General features: G+C 37.3%; 1 protein-coding gene across 4 annotated transcripts in view; it reads left to right on the forward strand.

Moving 5' to 3' along the window:
* UXS1 (UDP-glucuronate decarboxylase 1) overlaps nt 1-15,842 on the forward strand; it is a 64,340-nt gene that overhangs the window by 20,590 nt on the left and 27,908 nt on the right. The window contains exons 2-4 of one of the 4 annotated variants that reach the window (XM_042805918.1): nt 3,366-3,417; nt 4,064-4,244; nt 15,682-15,786. In XM_042805918.1, coding sequence (XP_042661852.1) covers nt 3,403-3,417; nt 4,064-4,244; nt 15,682-15,786 — 301 coding nt within the window. In that variant the 5' untranslated portion in view covers nt 3,366-3,402. Of the gene's footprint in view, nt 1-3,365; nt 3,418-4,004; nt 4,245-15,681; nt 15,787-15,842 lie in introns of all 4 variants that reach the window. The other 3 variants (XM_032997034.2, XM_032997035.2, XM_032997036.2) reach the window with 3 other exon arrangements.

Here is a 15,842-nt window from a genome sequence, read left to right on the forward strand (position 1 = left end):
TTGAAGAAAAACACTGAAAAGATGCAATTAGAAATAAATTTTGTTTTTACTACTTTATTAGGCAGTAGTCTTCACTGCTATGGAAAAACTTCAGAAAGAATAAGAGTTACCAAATTAGTTTAGTTCTTCAGTGTTATTCTGTCATTTTTATGACAGTCTGAAGGAGATAGACCTGTAGGCTTCCTGTTCCCTTGTTGAATGTGGAAAGTACACTGGGGAAAGTATCAGAGAGAGGCTTAATTCTGAAAATTCCTAAATCACGTGCTTATGTGTACAAGTATAATAAAGTTACCTTAATATCATGGGCTTTTATGTGAGCAAGAAGGGACTTTCACGAAGAAAGTACCGGTGCAAGCTCTTAATAGGCTATGGAGCTCTTAATACTAACTTTTAAACTTTGCCTCTTAAAATTACTGGATATATTGATGAAATCTGTTCCTTCAACAGTGATGGCAAGTAGTTAGAATAGGAATGTTTTCTGGTGACCTGGAGGTGAATAACTTACTAGTGTCAATGTATTTTGTGGAGTTTAAATTACTAAAGAGGAAGCTGGCCAAAATGATCAGTAACTTGTTCAGCTGTTTCTTCTCTGTCGTGATTAGGGACTAGTTCAGTGGAACTCGGATGGGCTTTCACAAGCCTCCTGCCCATGTGGGCAGTTTCGTTCTGTTAGGTTGCTGTCATAATCCTGCAGGAAAAATTTTGAGTAGCTGAAGTCAGCTTATTGAGGATTTGTGTAGACCTTGCATGAGACTTGGAAATTTCTCAGGAGTAAACACAAGAATAGGCAAGCCAAGTGAACTTTGGTAGATGATTTGCTTCATATTTTGTTGACACTGTGTCTTTTCCTGGAATCTATTCTAAATTCTGATTTTTCTCTGAATGCAGTCTCCAGCTGCAACCCGGAGATAACCTGCAGTGCTAACCTGATCAGGCAACAGTTCCAGCAGTTATTTGTTACTATACTGTATCTGTTTGGAGATGATTGCTAGTAGAGGTGGTATTTCAGCAGAGATTAGATACTCTGGCTCTTTCATTAAAAAGAGCTCAAGTCTTCATCCTGGTGTGCATGATTTATCTACTTGCTCGGTTCTCTGAAGTGACTTGGCCACAGGCTTTTGTATGCAAAAGAAGGAATTCTGTTAATGTTATGCATGATAGTGTTGGCATTGCTTCAGTCTGATGTTTGGGTTTTTTCTGAATTTAATGCGGTAGACCAATTAAAACATAAAATAATTAAAAAAAAAAATTCCCACATTCGATGTTTTGAATCTGACTGCAGACAGCAGAAATGAACCTGCCTAGCAAATACATATACTTTTAAGTGCCTCTAGTGGAGGAAATTATCAGTAATATTTGTGCCTTTTAGTAGATGCTGAGGTTGCCAAACATTGCACTACTAAGTAATTAAATATTTTTATTAAAGATGTCTTACTAAAAAATGCCTATTTAAGCCCCAGGTGCTGTTGCTTCAATACTGATATGGAAATGATTCACATACAGTATATGATTTTGAAGATTCATATGTCACTGTGATTTTCAGGAAGTAATATTTTAAAATTAAGTATATTGACCTTGCTTTTATCAGTGATTACAGGAAGATTATACAGAGAATTTCAGTGCTAAATCATATTTTCTTTTTTTAATGTAGCCTCAAGTAATGATTAAAAAAAAAAAAATCGTTTATACAGTTGTTTACTTTTCCAGGGGAAATTCAGCTCCTTTTCCAAGTAGTTCTTTATCTAATGGCTATGGAAGTAATATGTTAATAAAGCTAAAATAGATTTATTATAAAAATCATGTACAGATTTAAAGTAATTGGAAACTTCTTTCCAGACAAAATTGGTTTGTGCTTTTTTTTTTTTTGTATTTTTTTCTGTGGGTTTTTTGGTTGTTGTTTTTGCTTGTTTGTTTTGTTTTTTTCTTTTGCTTGCCTATAGCATAGAAGAATGCTGTGAACAGTGCTTGGTTTGGTCTGTTTTTTTCCAAAAGGAAGATGGGGAAGAAGACACCTTATTTTACTGCACCAAAGACATATTGTGAGCATGGCCTTTGTCTTCTCTGGAGTCCTGGAAATAGAAGTAGCAGCAGGGGATTTCCTTGGGCCTCAGTTGAAGGAATAGTTTCAGGTCATATATAGAACACTTTTGTCCTGGTCACCACAAAAAGCCAAACCCCTTGAAACATTCATCAAGGCTGCAGTTTAATTCCAAGTCAGGATAAGTTTATGGCAGTTTGTTTTTCATGCATATTATTTTTCCCTTTGTAAGTGGTGGTACCTGGTAAAGGGCTGTTCTCCCTCGGTTACTGTCCTTCTTCTTTCCTTGCTCACAGCATTCTGCCAGAAACATGTTCTTCCATCCTGTCTGTTCCAGGATAGTGGGAGCTCTGAGATTATTTCTTTTTTACAAAGAAGGTTTCTCCTAAATCCACTTTCTCCTTCAGGTTTATCAAGGAACTGAATCAGGTATTGAATCTGCTACAAGGAAACTCTGACAAACTCGAAAGAATACTAGATAGACTAACTAAATGATTCTTTTGTTAATGGGTACTTACAATGTCTTTGACACACTGATGGCCCTCAATTTTTAAGAACAAGGAGTGTCAGAATACAAGAAATGGCCATTCAGGTTTTTAACAGAACAGATGTAGTTATTTTTTTTCCCTTTTCAGGTTTTGATAGCTATTTGCCTTTGTGTCTTCCCTGTTTGTGGGCTGGTGTTTTGTTTTGTTTTTCTTTATATAAAAAAAAGACAGTTTCTGCTAATCTAGCTTTTTTCAGTAGTGGATGGGGAGGGAGTGAGCAGGATAAATGTTTAGGCTTTAGCCCAAAGGGAAAGGACTACAGACATCTACATCCTTCTCCACACAGCACTTTGTCATTGTAACACATCATTCATGCATTAGATTCCTGCTTGACAGTTTCACCACATCCTTTTGTTGTTTGGTTAGTTGTCACTGCAGCTGAAGAACGGAGATCAACAGCTGAATCACTTTAAAAATGTGAATTTGATCATGCAGTCTTATAATATAGCTGATGCCATGAAGGGCTTTTACAAGTCCCTTCATCTTTGGGAGTGGTGATCTGTCATGTCTTTGTGTGTTCTTGAAAACAGCTTATGAAGTGCAGAGAGCATAATCGCTTCTGTGGATATGTCTGTCTGGATGTGTCACACAAGTTGCAGTTCTGCTATTTACTGTGTTGACTGCTTCAATACTGAGTGATTTTTTTTTTTTTTTTTTGCTTGTTTATTGTTTGAGATGCAGAAAGGGAAAAAATAAAGAACTTCATTGCTGCTTCTACGTCTGCAATAGAACAAGAGTACAAATTCTTAAATATTTTATTTCTGCTTATTTCTTTGCAGTAAAACATCATAAAGTTCCAAGACAGGCAAATGCTGGATGTCGGAGCTAATGGTATGAGAGGCTGAAACAGATTGATAGGATGTGGGCTATGAATGTATTAAAACACAAAAGGAATCATTTTGGTTTCAGCAGATACTTCATATGAGCTGTCTTCTAAGAATACGCTTCCTTCCTTCCTTGTATGAAGGGTGAAAGAATTTGTAGTACTTTGCACACTTAACATGTCTTCCGTTTAACCCAGTCAAAATGTGTATTTGACATTTCTGATGGTCTAAATCTTCCACAAAAATAACCTGGCATTCTGTCATCTCTTTTTCTGAGAAATGAGAATTGCAGAGAATGCTCCTTTTACTTTTTTGGCTCTTTTTAGGCTTTGCTGTTGCATAAAAGGGCACAATCCAATTTGAAGGAAAACAGGGAAAAAAAAAAAAAATCTCATCTGAAAAAAGAGATTTTATTGATATAAATGGTTAACTGAGCTTCTAGGCTGACAGTGATGAAACATGTCAAGCATCTCTTGAAATTTTAAATGCTGTAAATAGTGAATTTAAAAAAAAAAAAAGCATGGAAATGGAGTTGTTTCCCCTGGAGTAAGCAAAGATCTGAAAGCTACTGTTCTTCTGTCTTCGTGTTTGTAGACTTTGTCTGGTGTTTCTGTAAAAAGAAAAAGAAATTTATACCAACTGTCCTAACGCAGATAACTGGAGGAGCAGGGTTTGTGGGTTCTCATCTTACTGACAAACTAATGATGGATGGCCATGAGGTTACAGTTGTGGACAACTTCTTTACGGGCAGGAAAAGAAATGTGGAGCATTGGATTGGTCATGAGAACTTCGAACTGATAAATCACGATGTCGTTGAGCCCCTGTACATTGAAGGTGAGTAGTCCCTGCTTCAGTATCTGCACTTTGTTGTGCTTTACCCTCATAAGTATGTATGCCTGTAAAGAAATACAGTTTATGCACTGGCTTCTGGATTGGTCTATCTAATACCTGTATTCTTTGTTATTAACCCAAGTTCTTTGACTAGTGTGGGGTGAGAGGTTCAGAGTGCTTTTGTCTTTGAAATGAGTTCTTCCTTTCTGAGTTCAAGGGGAGGAAGGAAGTCTTAAAAACTTCCTAATGTGACTGATGTTGTGAGAAGGCAAGGTGGCAATGGGTCAGTCTGTCCTATCCACTGTCACACGTCCCTGTGCCTGCCCGGGCTTATGCACGCAGAGTCTGTGGTCTAGATATGTCATGAACGGAGAATTTTAATTCAGGGCTGCAGTTACACAGCGTACATCTTGCAACTGTGTATGGTCAGTTCAGAGGAGAATAAGCTCTTTCATCGAGTCGGCTCACTTTCTTTAGTTGCCTTCTGTGTCTTCTGTGGAAAACATTGCTTCTACTTTAGGTGCAGGCATTCCACAGCCTGTAGAGTTGTAAAATGGCAGCACTGAATTTCCCCAGTTTTCAACAAAAAAAAAAAAAAAAACAAGCAAAAAACCCTAAACAGAGGAACAAAAAGCCATTCTGCTTCAAAGAAGTAGAAGTAACTCAACATCTAAACTATCATAAGCCTCAAACTATTATGCCAAATTGTAAGACAGCATTAGTGTAGCCATATTTGAGAGATATATGCATTTATAGACTCTCCTGGGAGTATATAGTGAATCAATGAAAATGTTACTCACGTTACAGTTCTCTTGGGTTTGCTCCATCCCTTTAAAACTTTGTAGCAATGTAGGTAAAATGAATCTGAGGTTGTATCTTTTTTTTATTCTTGCTAAATTCTAATGGATGAAATTTCACGGGGAAAATCTCTAGCAATTGCATCTCTTGTATTATATCTTGTGATGAATTCCTGACAACACTACTGAAAGTCCTGCAAACACATGCTCCTTCACTACTCTGACAATGCACTGATTCAGTTACTGCCTGCTATTTTACTTCAGACTTCTGCTTCCTCTGACAGGATAATGGGACTAGGATCTTACTAATTGACTCCAAGTGCTGGTAGGTTACACCTCAGCCAGTTCAGTTTGTCAGTTCCTAATCTTTCCCCTGTGTTACCTGCTTTCTGACTGATGACACTCGAGACCTTCTCAGAGAATTATTCATTGTTGCTAATACTGTTGCGCAGCTACTAGGCACTAATGAATGGAAATTTGGTGATCCTTCAGCTGCCTCTCCCATCTTCTGTGTAACTAAGACACCAATTCCAAATTTTGTACTGACAACAAACTATAACATGTTATTCAGTGGGCAGTTTATTGAATGTTTTCTCATCTTCCAACAGCATAAATTAAAGTGGGCATGGTTAAACATTAAAATAAAATTAACTTTGATATACCAGTATAGGAACATGGTGAAATTTCATTTCAGTGCAGAGTTTATATTTCTAACATAGGAAAGGGAAAAAAAAATAATAAGGCACTGAGCGATAGTTATTTTAACAGTTTAACAAGTTGGCATATGGATCAGTGCTTTTTTTCTTAGTCCCAGCTTCTCCTTTTTACTTAGAAAATGGAATGACAAAAGAAGGTTTGTATCTAAAGAATACAGGTTTGTTTGGGATACTGTCATATAACGGTATGTTTGGCACTTAAATTCCAGAGAGTAACCAGTGCTTTGTTTCTGAAGGAGACCTCATTTCTGATCTAGAAAGAACAGTGTTTGCACTTCTCATATGGAAAATGAGTTTAGTCTCAGGATGCATAGCTTTTACTAAATCTGTTGATGCTTTTTTTTTTTTTTTTTTTTAGCTTCACAGTAGTATCTGTGCACAGTCTGCCTTTTCTGAGTCATTATCTTTGATCCATGACATGAAGTGACACTCAGCGTTCTTGGATCTTGATACGGATTGGCCAGAGACAGTAATAAATCACCTAAACACACATTTTATTTCTCAGCCCCGTGATAACTACAGTTAACTCTAGTGCTGAATGACTTTCTCCTCCACTAGGATTTCCTTTGCTTCAGCATTTGAAGAAAGTGCCAGTGGAAGACTCACGAGAACATAGCTTTCATGTAGGCTTTTTCAAGCAGAGAAACAAAGGCCTTGAATTCTTTAATGGAATGAACGTAGTTTAGGAATCTTGAAAGATGGAAAATAGTAAAAAAAAAAAGGGGGGGGGAAGTCTGATTAGAAAATTTTCAAAACTTTGCATAATAGCTGTATTAGCACTTTATTGTAGTTGAGTTCTGTGTTTTTAAAGCATTTGGGTTTTATAAAGATATTTTTGTTTTGGCTTAACTCTTATGTTGAGGTTTAATCCACTTATAAGTGGGGTACATGAAGACAACTTTATTTTCTGAAGGGTGGTATATAAAGAAAACCATATTTTATTACATTTCTGTATTATCAACGAAGAAGTATAGAAATCCATCTTTCCTTATTTTCTGCCTCTCATTTTCTACATTCTTTAAGATTACAAGCTGCATAAGACAGTTACTTGAGAGCACTGTGGTTCATGTGCCTATAGACGTTAGTGTGAAGGCACACAGATGTTAGTTGGAGAAAGAATGAGAATGAGTGTTTGATCTGTGGTTACTGCAATCTACCCCACTTCATGGTATTAGAGTTGCATTAAAAACTGCCAAATTAAATTACTTCTGTCCTGCTTTTATGTGCTTAGTTTACATAGCAATTTAAGGGTTAGTGCTGCCCTTGTTTATACCCACCTTTGTGTTAGAGTTGACTATGTGTTTATAAAAAAAAAAATACTATTTTTTTTAACAATTTTAAGCCACCGAAGTCTATGTTTCTGCTGTAAAATATTGCTGTACTTGAATATATGTGTGGAAAAAAAACAAAACAAAACAAACTAAACCTACCAAAAAAACCACCACCACCCACACCCCTAAAAACACCACTAAACTAAGAAAACCTCAAACCATACACCCCACCAAAACCTCAGACCCACAAAAATATAAACCCGTTTCAAGGTGCTATCATTAGATGGCTGTCATTCCACAAACTGGACTCCTAAAAATCAGGTAATACCTTTCAGTCTTGTGGTCTGGTGATCAGCTGCCAGTAGGAACACCCAGCTTGTCCATGATACCTACGGCAGTTGAATAAACCTGGAAGCAAACATCAGGCAGGCACGCACAGCCCCTGTCCTCCCACTGGTATTTCTTCTTCCTATTTTCTCAGGAACCTCTGGCAGCCCTACAGCAATCTTTCACAAGGTGCTGGGTACACGTTCCCTTTACCTCCAGCCATTTCTTGGATCTGGAAAACGTCCTCCGCAGCTGAACTGTTTCACAGTTCACATGAACACATTCAGGCTTCTTGTTTCTTTTTTTGTTGGCTGTAGGGGTTGTTGTTTGTTTCGGTTTTTGTTTTTACCGCCACTTTCACAAATTTGAAACAAAACGAGGCCTGAAAATGCCGCAGATTTCCAGTCAACGGTGGAAACAGTTGACTCAGTTGACCGATTTCATTTCCTGAATCACAAATGCACAATATGTTTTGAATACTTTTCATTATATCAAAAAATTATGTAGGTTAACGATATTTTTCCTTCAAAAGATGTTCACAGTAGTTCTCAAGAGTTACGCTTTTCGTCATAATGCTTCACTTAGAGATTTTTCTTTTTCTTTCCAACTAAATTAGATCGTATTGCCCACATTTGTTTTGAACCAAAGGAGCACACTTGCAGAGTAGGAATTTTGTTGATGGCCACCAGTGTTTCACTGCTTAAACAGGAGCTCTTGGTAAAATACCAGTACAGTACTTGTAAAATTGCAGTCTGTGGCACCTGAAGGCAGAATAGGTTATTTCTTTTTGGACAAAGTAGTGAAGAGTAGTTCCATTTTGATGCTCAAAGACAGACTTTTTAAAACTAGTGCAAGTGCACTGCCTAACTAATGTAATTGAAAGTAACAGAAGAAAAGTATTCATAAGTGATAGGTAAGGATAAACTATGTCATAACTCGTGTCCTGAGATTAATTGAAATAATTGATGTGAAGATCAGTTAAATAAAGCTGTTCGGTTTTTGTCTTGTTTTGGTTTTTATTCTCAGCTTCAATACCAGCAGTCTGGTTTCTGGCAAAACTTTTCTTAAATGTTGACTCTATTTTCAGTGTTTGTTGTGAATGCAAAGGTAGTTTGGGCTCTTCTGACTTGCACTGAAAAGCTTTCAGAATGGTAGAATCAAAACACATTTTGCAAGCTGAGAGAAATGCCCTAAGCACATGGCATACATAGTGACAAGGAGATTGGCTTTCAGAGTTTTTAGAAGGTACGGAGTTGTTAGTAACAGACATATAGGTATATAAAATAACATTATTTATAGAACTTGAATAGATCATTGGCTTGACTGGGGCTAAAAATGCTTTTATTCTTAAGGACTTTGCTGGCAAAGTCTATCTGAGTTGACTTTGAGGCTAAAACCAAGTGTCTCACAAAATTGGCCAAAAGAATAGGCTATAGCTGCCTTGTGAATAACAGCCTTCCAGAAGTCAAGATGATAACGTTTTACTAAACACTGTTCCACGGTATCCCAGAATTTTCAGCCTCCAAGTAATTTCACAGGTAGCTTAAGGCACATACAAATGCAGCTTCTAATTTTTTATGTGAATGCCTTCAATACGTTGCTTTTTTTTTTTTTTTGCTTCCGTATTTCCATCCCAAATATTCCTCCCCCTAGTATTCATTCCCTCTGCCAGGTACTTAATCCATTCAACTTGATGGTTTTAAATTGCACAATTAGAGAAAGTCAGGGCAAGGCAGAAGATAACGTATGCTACTTAATTTTGTTTGTCCATAGCCAAGTGCAGCAGTGCCTGGGTCTCTGGTGAAGCTCTCTAAAACTGCTCCAGTACAAGGAATTTGATAAACCTTTATAAAATTATTTTAGTTTGCCTTAAGTTAACAACATCTTTAACATCAGGAAAATAAATTTATATTTCTAGTTCTTTTTGGTTCAGTGCAATAGAAATGTCTCGCCTCCCTGTGTCAGCTTCTCTGGCTTGACCTACAGTAGTGGAATTGGTATAGTTGTTCTTTACAAGAAATGTCCATGTGTTTAAGCTGTAGAGACTTGTTTGTATGCTTCTCAACAAAGCTTTTCTGCTTAGTGCTTCCAGACTAGCAAGTAGAGTGTTGGATGCAGGTGCTTAGCGGACTTAGTGACCTGTTTAGTCCTTTCTAGTATTATGACACACGTTGAAGGCAAAGATTGAAGATGAAGGTCATACCTTCATAGGCAGGAATGTCATTTCCTATCATAGGCAAGGTGGTAGATTCTACCCTTACTATTCACTTAGGAAGTATGCAGAACGCATGCAGTGATACAGCTGGAAAATAAAGACAGATGATACGAAGGAGGGTAGTTTTATTGCAATATTTTGGAAAAGCGAGTGGTTATATTGGTCAGACTTCTTAGGTTTAAGGAAAACACAAGACTGAACATTTGTGTCCGGACTTAGGTGTTACAGATTCCACAAATGCTGAATTATAGGGGTGTTTTGAGCTTTTTCACATAGAAAAGGGCACAACTGACAAATTCTAGTTGCTGTTGATCTTGCAGTACGTTACTAAAACTTTATTTATGTTGATCATAGGTTTCTGTATTTATCACTGTGTACCTGATGGCTTGAATGTTTATGTCTGCTTCTACATCTGTGCTATTTTGAAATAGATTTAATTTTTTGCCTTTTTTCAGCAAATTGTAACATCAAAAACTTTATGAATGTTTCTTTATTTTATCATTAGTCTACCATCTGTGCTTGGTAAAATACTTCTTGCTGCTGTCTTCACAGTGGCTTACAGAGTTCTAGCCCCTGATGTGAGTTCCATACAAAACTTGCAGAATTGTATCGTTATCATTTGTTCTTCTTTTATGGTCCTTGCCTGTCTACATAAAGCTTTGCACAACCTTTCACACAGTTAATTTCAATTAATTGCACGATGGCTTAGTTATAAAGCTAGATCAAGGCTTCTTAGTGGGCACTTCCTCATAAAAAGGAAGAGGCATTGGAGGTCAATCACAAGATGTATTTGTTCCTATTCTCCATTAGATGCTGTCCCAGGCACCCAAACGGTTCATCCTCTGCAAAGCTGTAGCTAGGATAGCTTTCCAAAGTTCTGGCTTGAGGAGAGTTTTAGTTTCCTGCCATCTTAAATAATGGCCAACTTTGTGCTAGAGAGCACAGGGTTGTCAACCAAGCTAGGTGATGGCTTTGTCTGGCTGGTCTGCTGAAATTCTGATACAAAAATGTGCATTTTTTAGACCTCACAGTTAGGGAGAGTAGAAGAAACAATTGTACCTCTCTCAACATCCTCAGCTTGATGGCTCAAATGTGACCAGTTTGGGGTAGAAACTTGTCTTTCCACCCTTCTGAAATGCCTAGCATTCTCTAAATGATTTGAAAAAACAGTGATGTTTTCAGCTGGTCTTAGAAGAAAAGATTCCTTCGTGAGCAAGAGGGAAGGGCCTGGAGCTGCCTGTCTGCCTACTGCTTTGATCTAGAAGATGGCCATCTGACACTTGGCAAGTGCCCCATCTTCCATCTATTTGCTAGTTCTGTTCTTGCTGAAGCTTTTCATTACAGAGTTCTATTTTTGCCTTTGTGCATATGGGAAGAAGTACATTGAGGCAAACCAGACTCGGGCAAGACTGTATCTCTGGCAACGAAAACCTTTTCCCCCCTTCTCTTTGTTTCATTTGAAGCAGTTGCCAGCTGGAACACAGAAGGGGGAAGAAGGATCAGGAGGAGGAGAATGATTTCTCCTTTTTTTTTTTTTTTCTTTTCCTGAGCACTTAGCTTCTTGTTTAAAAATAAATGTATGAACTTGAAGATTATAAGGAACTTCCAGGGTTTCGTATTTTGTTTGCATTTGTTTCTAGCTAACGACTGTATGACCACTTGCATAATCACAGGGCTCGATGTATCCTGGTGCCTCAAAAAGAAAGGTGGTTTCTCGCCCTGTTCATCTGAATTGCCACGTGCCATTAAAGGAACTGATCCTATAGGAGCTGCTGTGTGTCAATAATTCAGCAGGTATTAAAAAAAAAAAAAAAACAAAAATTAAGTGGATGGAGAGGCAGGGAAGTATTAATTTCTCTTTTGGCAGACTAGGATTGGGCAGTAAGTTACTGGTCGACCACAATGCCTTTTGAGTGACATTTTCCCCCTGCAAAAGTTCCCCCACAGCTTGTTGAAAACTAGATTTAGAAAGGGTTGTGAGGGAATAGGTAGAACAGCATAAAACTCAGGCCAGAGTTCAGCTCTGAGTTGGCTGCAGGTGAGTAGCTATTGCTTTTGTTCATTTTTCTGAACAACTCTGCGTGAATTACCTGCTGCCTGCAAGCAGCAGTCAGTGGCTTCTCTGAATGTTTCTTTTGTCAGCTTCCAGTCTACCCCTTTTCTTTGGTTTGATAACAGTACCATACTGTGGGAAAGGGATGCTTACATTCAGAGGCATGACTTGAGGCAGTCATATATTTTATTCATATTCAGGGTTCATCTGTAGGAGGCATGTCAAAGTTCAACACACCAATTAAACTCTACCCCGTGCTACATCTTTGCATTATTGCCCCAACACAAGAAATCCTGCAAAATAATTCGATTAAATTTTATTCACTGCTTCATCTTACAATATCAACGGTGACCAAAGTGAGGAGAAATTACTCCACGTCACACTTTGTCACACAGAACAACTGACTATCTTAATGTTGTAGACAGATTTCTGAAAATTTCAGTTGCATGAGCAATGCAGGCAGGGCTTTGAATTGAGCCTGAGCCTGGAGCTTGCTTCCTCCAGCACTCGCAGTGTCAGGCTGTCTTTGATACCACGTGTGTTGCTACTGTAGGTTGCCCTCTGTGGAAAGCTTTCTTTTGGTGCTGCACCAGAGTTAACAGTGAATGAAAATGGCAGTTTCTGTTGATTTGAGCACAAATATCAGAGAGTCTGCTACATGAAATTGTATTTCGCCGCACTTTTTAATGTGGGAATAAATCCTCACCAAAGTTACACATCTGCCAAAACTGTATTTCTAGCTTTGTTGACGTCTTGTAGGCAGCTGGTGGCCTCTGCTGCAGAGATAAACAGCTGTAGACCAAAAAGAGCATGTCAGCATATAAGAAGTAGATGTATTTTGTGGCATCTGCTTGAGCCTACTAACTGATCCTGTGTTTATGCTGATAGTTAATTGTTCTGTGTGATGAGGTTTGACTTCAACTAATTTCTCCTTATTTTGGTCACTATTGACACTGTAAGTTTAAGCAGTGAATAAAATTTAAGCCTAAATTATTTTGCAGGATGTCTCGTGTTGGGGTGATAGTGCAAAGATGCAGCATGGGTAAACTTTGACATGCCGCCTGACGATGAGCCAGTATGCACTCACAGGAGCTATGAGCTTGCCCAGTAGACTTAAAAACAACAGTTAATGTAGAAAAATGTGATTGTATGTGCAAGCACACTTCATTAAGTCTTCAGAAAGAAAGTAGGTTAAATATTTTGCCGGTACTTTTAAATCTTTTTTATCAGAACGTGCTTATCTTAGAGGATGTAATGTTTAAATACGAAGGAGATGCTTGTTTTGAAGGCTTTTAATGACTTCTTTTAAGTAATGAAAAAATTTAGATTGTTGAAAAGTAATAGAATAGGTACATTCCACAGGGATAATCGAGCCACTTATACAGTCACCCTAACCACTCTGCTTTTTCTTTTCATTAGAGAGAGGTCAGGAAACAAAGGACTGTATGCTTGCTTTGTCAAATGAAATTTGGGAACTGGGGAAGAAGGGAAGTCTTCAACAGGAAACACAGTCCTCTAACATTTCTGTGTTCTCAGCTAGTTGAGAGCAGGTGATAACTTCGTATTTGATTTTTTTTTTTTTTCCTACTAGTTGTAACTCATACAGCTTGTGCCGATTAAGCAAGTATAATTATATTTAAATGGAGAAAAAGAAAAATTTGGGCAATTTGGATTCTTTCCTCTTTTTTGAAAGTCAAGGATGTCTCTATCCTCTTTTTGGCAGGACAATTAATTTAAAACTGGATTTTAAAAGTTCATTATGTCACAGATACTGTGAAAGGTAAACCCAGCAATAATTCAAAACCAGCTTTATTTTGTATTACTGTATTTGCTACTGCTTGTTAATTATAAAAAACCTGAGAAAGCGGTTGAAAGAAAAATGTTTGGGTGTACCATTTGACCAATAGTCTTCTGTTCTAAGGCAAGACAGCATTATGCCACGCAATATTGTCTTCTGTCATAATGGCAGCTAGCCTTGACTTTTCCATCTTCCTTCTGGTTTCAGTGCTGAGTCTTCTTAAAAAAAAACAAACTTTCCTTTTGTAACACAAGGAAGGAATTACTTTCCCTTCCTTCCATCCTGCCTTTCTAATCATTATGTCTCCTCATGACTACTTTTCTTGGATAACCTGGGTGTAGGAGATTTGTTCTTTTTCTTTCTTAAGCATCACTATCTTTCACTTGAACTCATGTGTTTAATTTTTTTTGGTACTCGCTTGTCTGTGTGGGGGGGTTTAAGTAGTTCTGGCTAACTGATTCATGTTACATAGAAGACAAAGACATTTTTATGTTTAGAATAATTGTTATGAAAGGCTTGCAGGTTGAAGTTTGTTGAATATTAGATACTGCTCGTGAAAATTAGTTGTTTTCATTGGTTTGGTTTTATTACACTTTAACAAAAAAGTCTTTTTTCTGTGTAGTATCTCCAACCTTTGCATTCTTATCTCATGCAATGAATTTTATAACCCTGATATGATGAAGCTGATCTCAAATTAAGATTTGCCTAAGATTTTCCTGATTACCGGTGTTAATCAACTAATAAACAGATTTCATATTTAAGACTAATTCTGGTGTACTGCTCATCTTATTGAGGGTTTTTTTTTCAGTTCTTTAAATCTGCTGGGATGAGCTGAGCTCTGAAGTTCGGAAGTACAGAGATAATTCAACTTTGGTTTTGTAACAGGCCATCAGGAAAGTTGCTAAGTCCTGTGTGCTTGTGTTCCTTGCATCAAATACCTGTATACATTTATCATACCCATATGTGTCTTCTGAACTACCTTGATAGAAATTACTGCCACGCTTGTTCTGGAAATAGACCATTTTATGAAAATGGGTAAACAGTTGAAAAGAAACAAGTAAGCCTGACTACTGGATGGATAGATGGCAAACCACAATTCATTTAGTTTGAGATAAATAACTGAAGGAGAAAAAGGTGGAGAGAAAAAGAAGCCCTCGTTGATGATATGTTTGGCCTTTGAACTTAAAATCTTTTAACAGCTTTAGTTCAGTTTTCCCTCTTTGTACTCTTTTGCTAGGAATAACTTTAAATTAAGAATCCTGGGTTTTGATCTAGTCTACACTCGTTAAAATGGTGTAACTGTTTAGTTTTGCTGTACTATTCTCTGTTTTGCTATTGTGTTGAATATGTATGTCCTATGGGTGATTTGAATCTTCAGGTTTGACTGCAGTCAGAGAAATGCAGCAAATATAATTAGTTAAGACTGGGACATGTACTACCTGGGCAATCTGTTGGCAGTACCCAAGCTACCTTATTTTAAAGTAGGTTAGGCATCAGTATACCTTCATTGATTTTAAGGTACTGTCTACTGTGTTGGTTAATTATATTTCATAACTTAGTGGGAGAGACTGGAAGCTCTTTATTGGGCATTAAAAAAAACTTTTTTTTTAAGCTAAAATGCTGCATTACTCAAAGTATAGCATAGAACAAAAGCAACAGATAGGGGAAAAAGGACAAAAGTTGCAGGCCCATATCTTGGCATTTATATTTAAAATATAAATATGATATTGACCCCATCAGTACTTCATTGACAAGCGTTTTACAAATAAAAATACAGTATTTATTTTTCCCAGAAGTTTCCTCTTGCCATTAAAAATTATTTCTACCATCTTTGCTTGGGATTCAATTTCAGAAAAATACTCTCACACTGGTAGTCACTTAAAAACTTGAAGGTAGCAGAACGCTGCATATACTTTTGCAGCTTCTAAACATCTCTGAAGTACTCATAACTAAAATTGCTACAAGTGGCAAGTGTCAACACCCACACAGACTTCTGTATCTGTGTCAACAATGTTGATATGTATTGTGTTTTAGTTTTTGTTCTACTAAAACTTAAGTCTTTCTTTGGATTACAACAGGTTTGCGTACATATCATCTGTAGGTAAGAATACAGGAGGTGCTGAGTTCCAATGCTAGGGAATGCAGAAAGAAATAGTTGTTTGTTGACTCTAATGCTTTCACATTTGATCTGTTACATGGGAAAATAATAATGCTTTCTCTCCTTTCTCCGCCCCCCCCCCCCCCCCGTCCTGGTTTTCTGTAGTGGACCAGATCTATCATCTAGCATCTCCTGCTTCTCCTCCAAATTACATGTATAATCCTATAAAAACATTAAAGACCAACACTATTGGGACATTAAACATGCTGGGTAAGTAGAAATCTTTTTTCTTACTTAACTTGGTTAGACATAATATAACCTGGAGA

Source organism: Tyto alba, unplaced genomic scaffold, assembly GCF_018691265.1.
Source record: "Tyto alba isolate M040663 unplaced genomic scaffold, T.alba_DEE_v4.0 Super-Scaffold_45, whole genome shotgun sequence".
In the NCBI taxonomy this organism is placed as follows: Eukaryota; Metazoa; Chordata; class Aves; order Strigiformes; family Tytonidae; genus Tyto; species Tyto alba.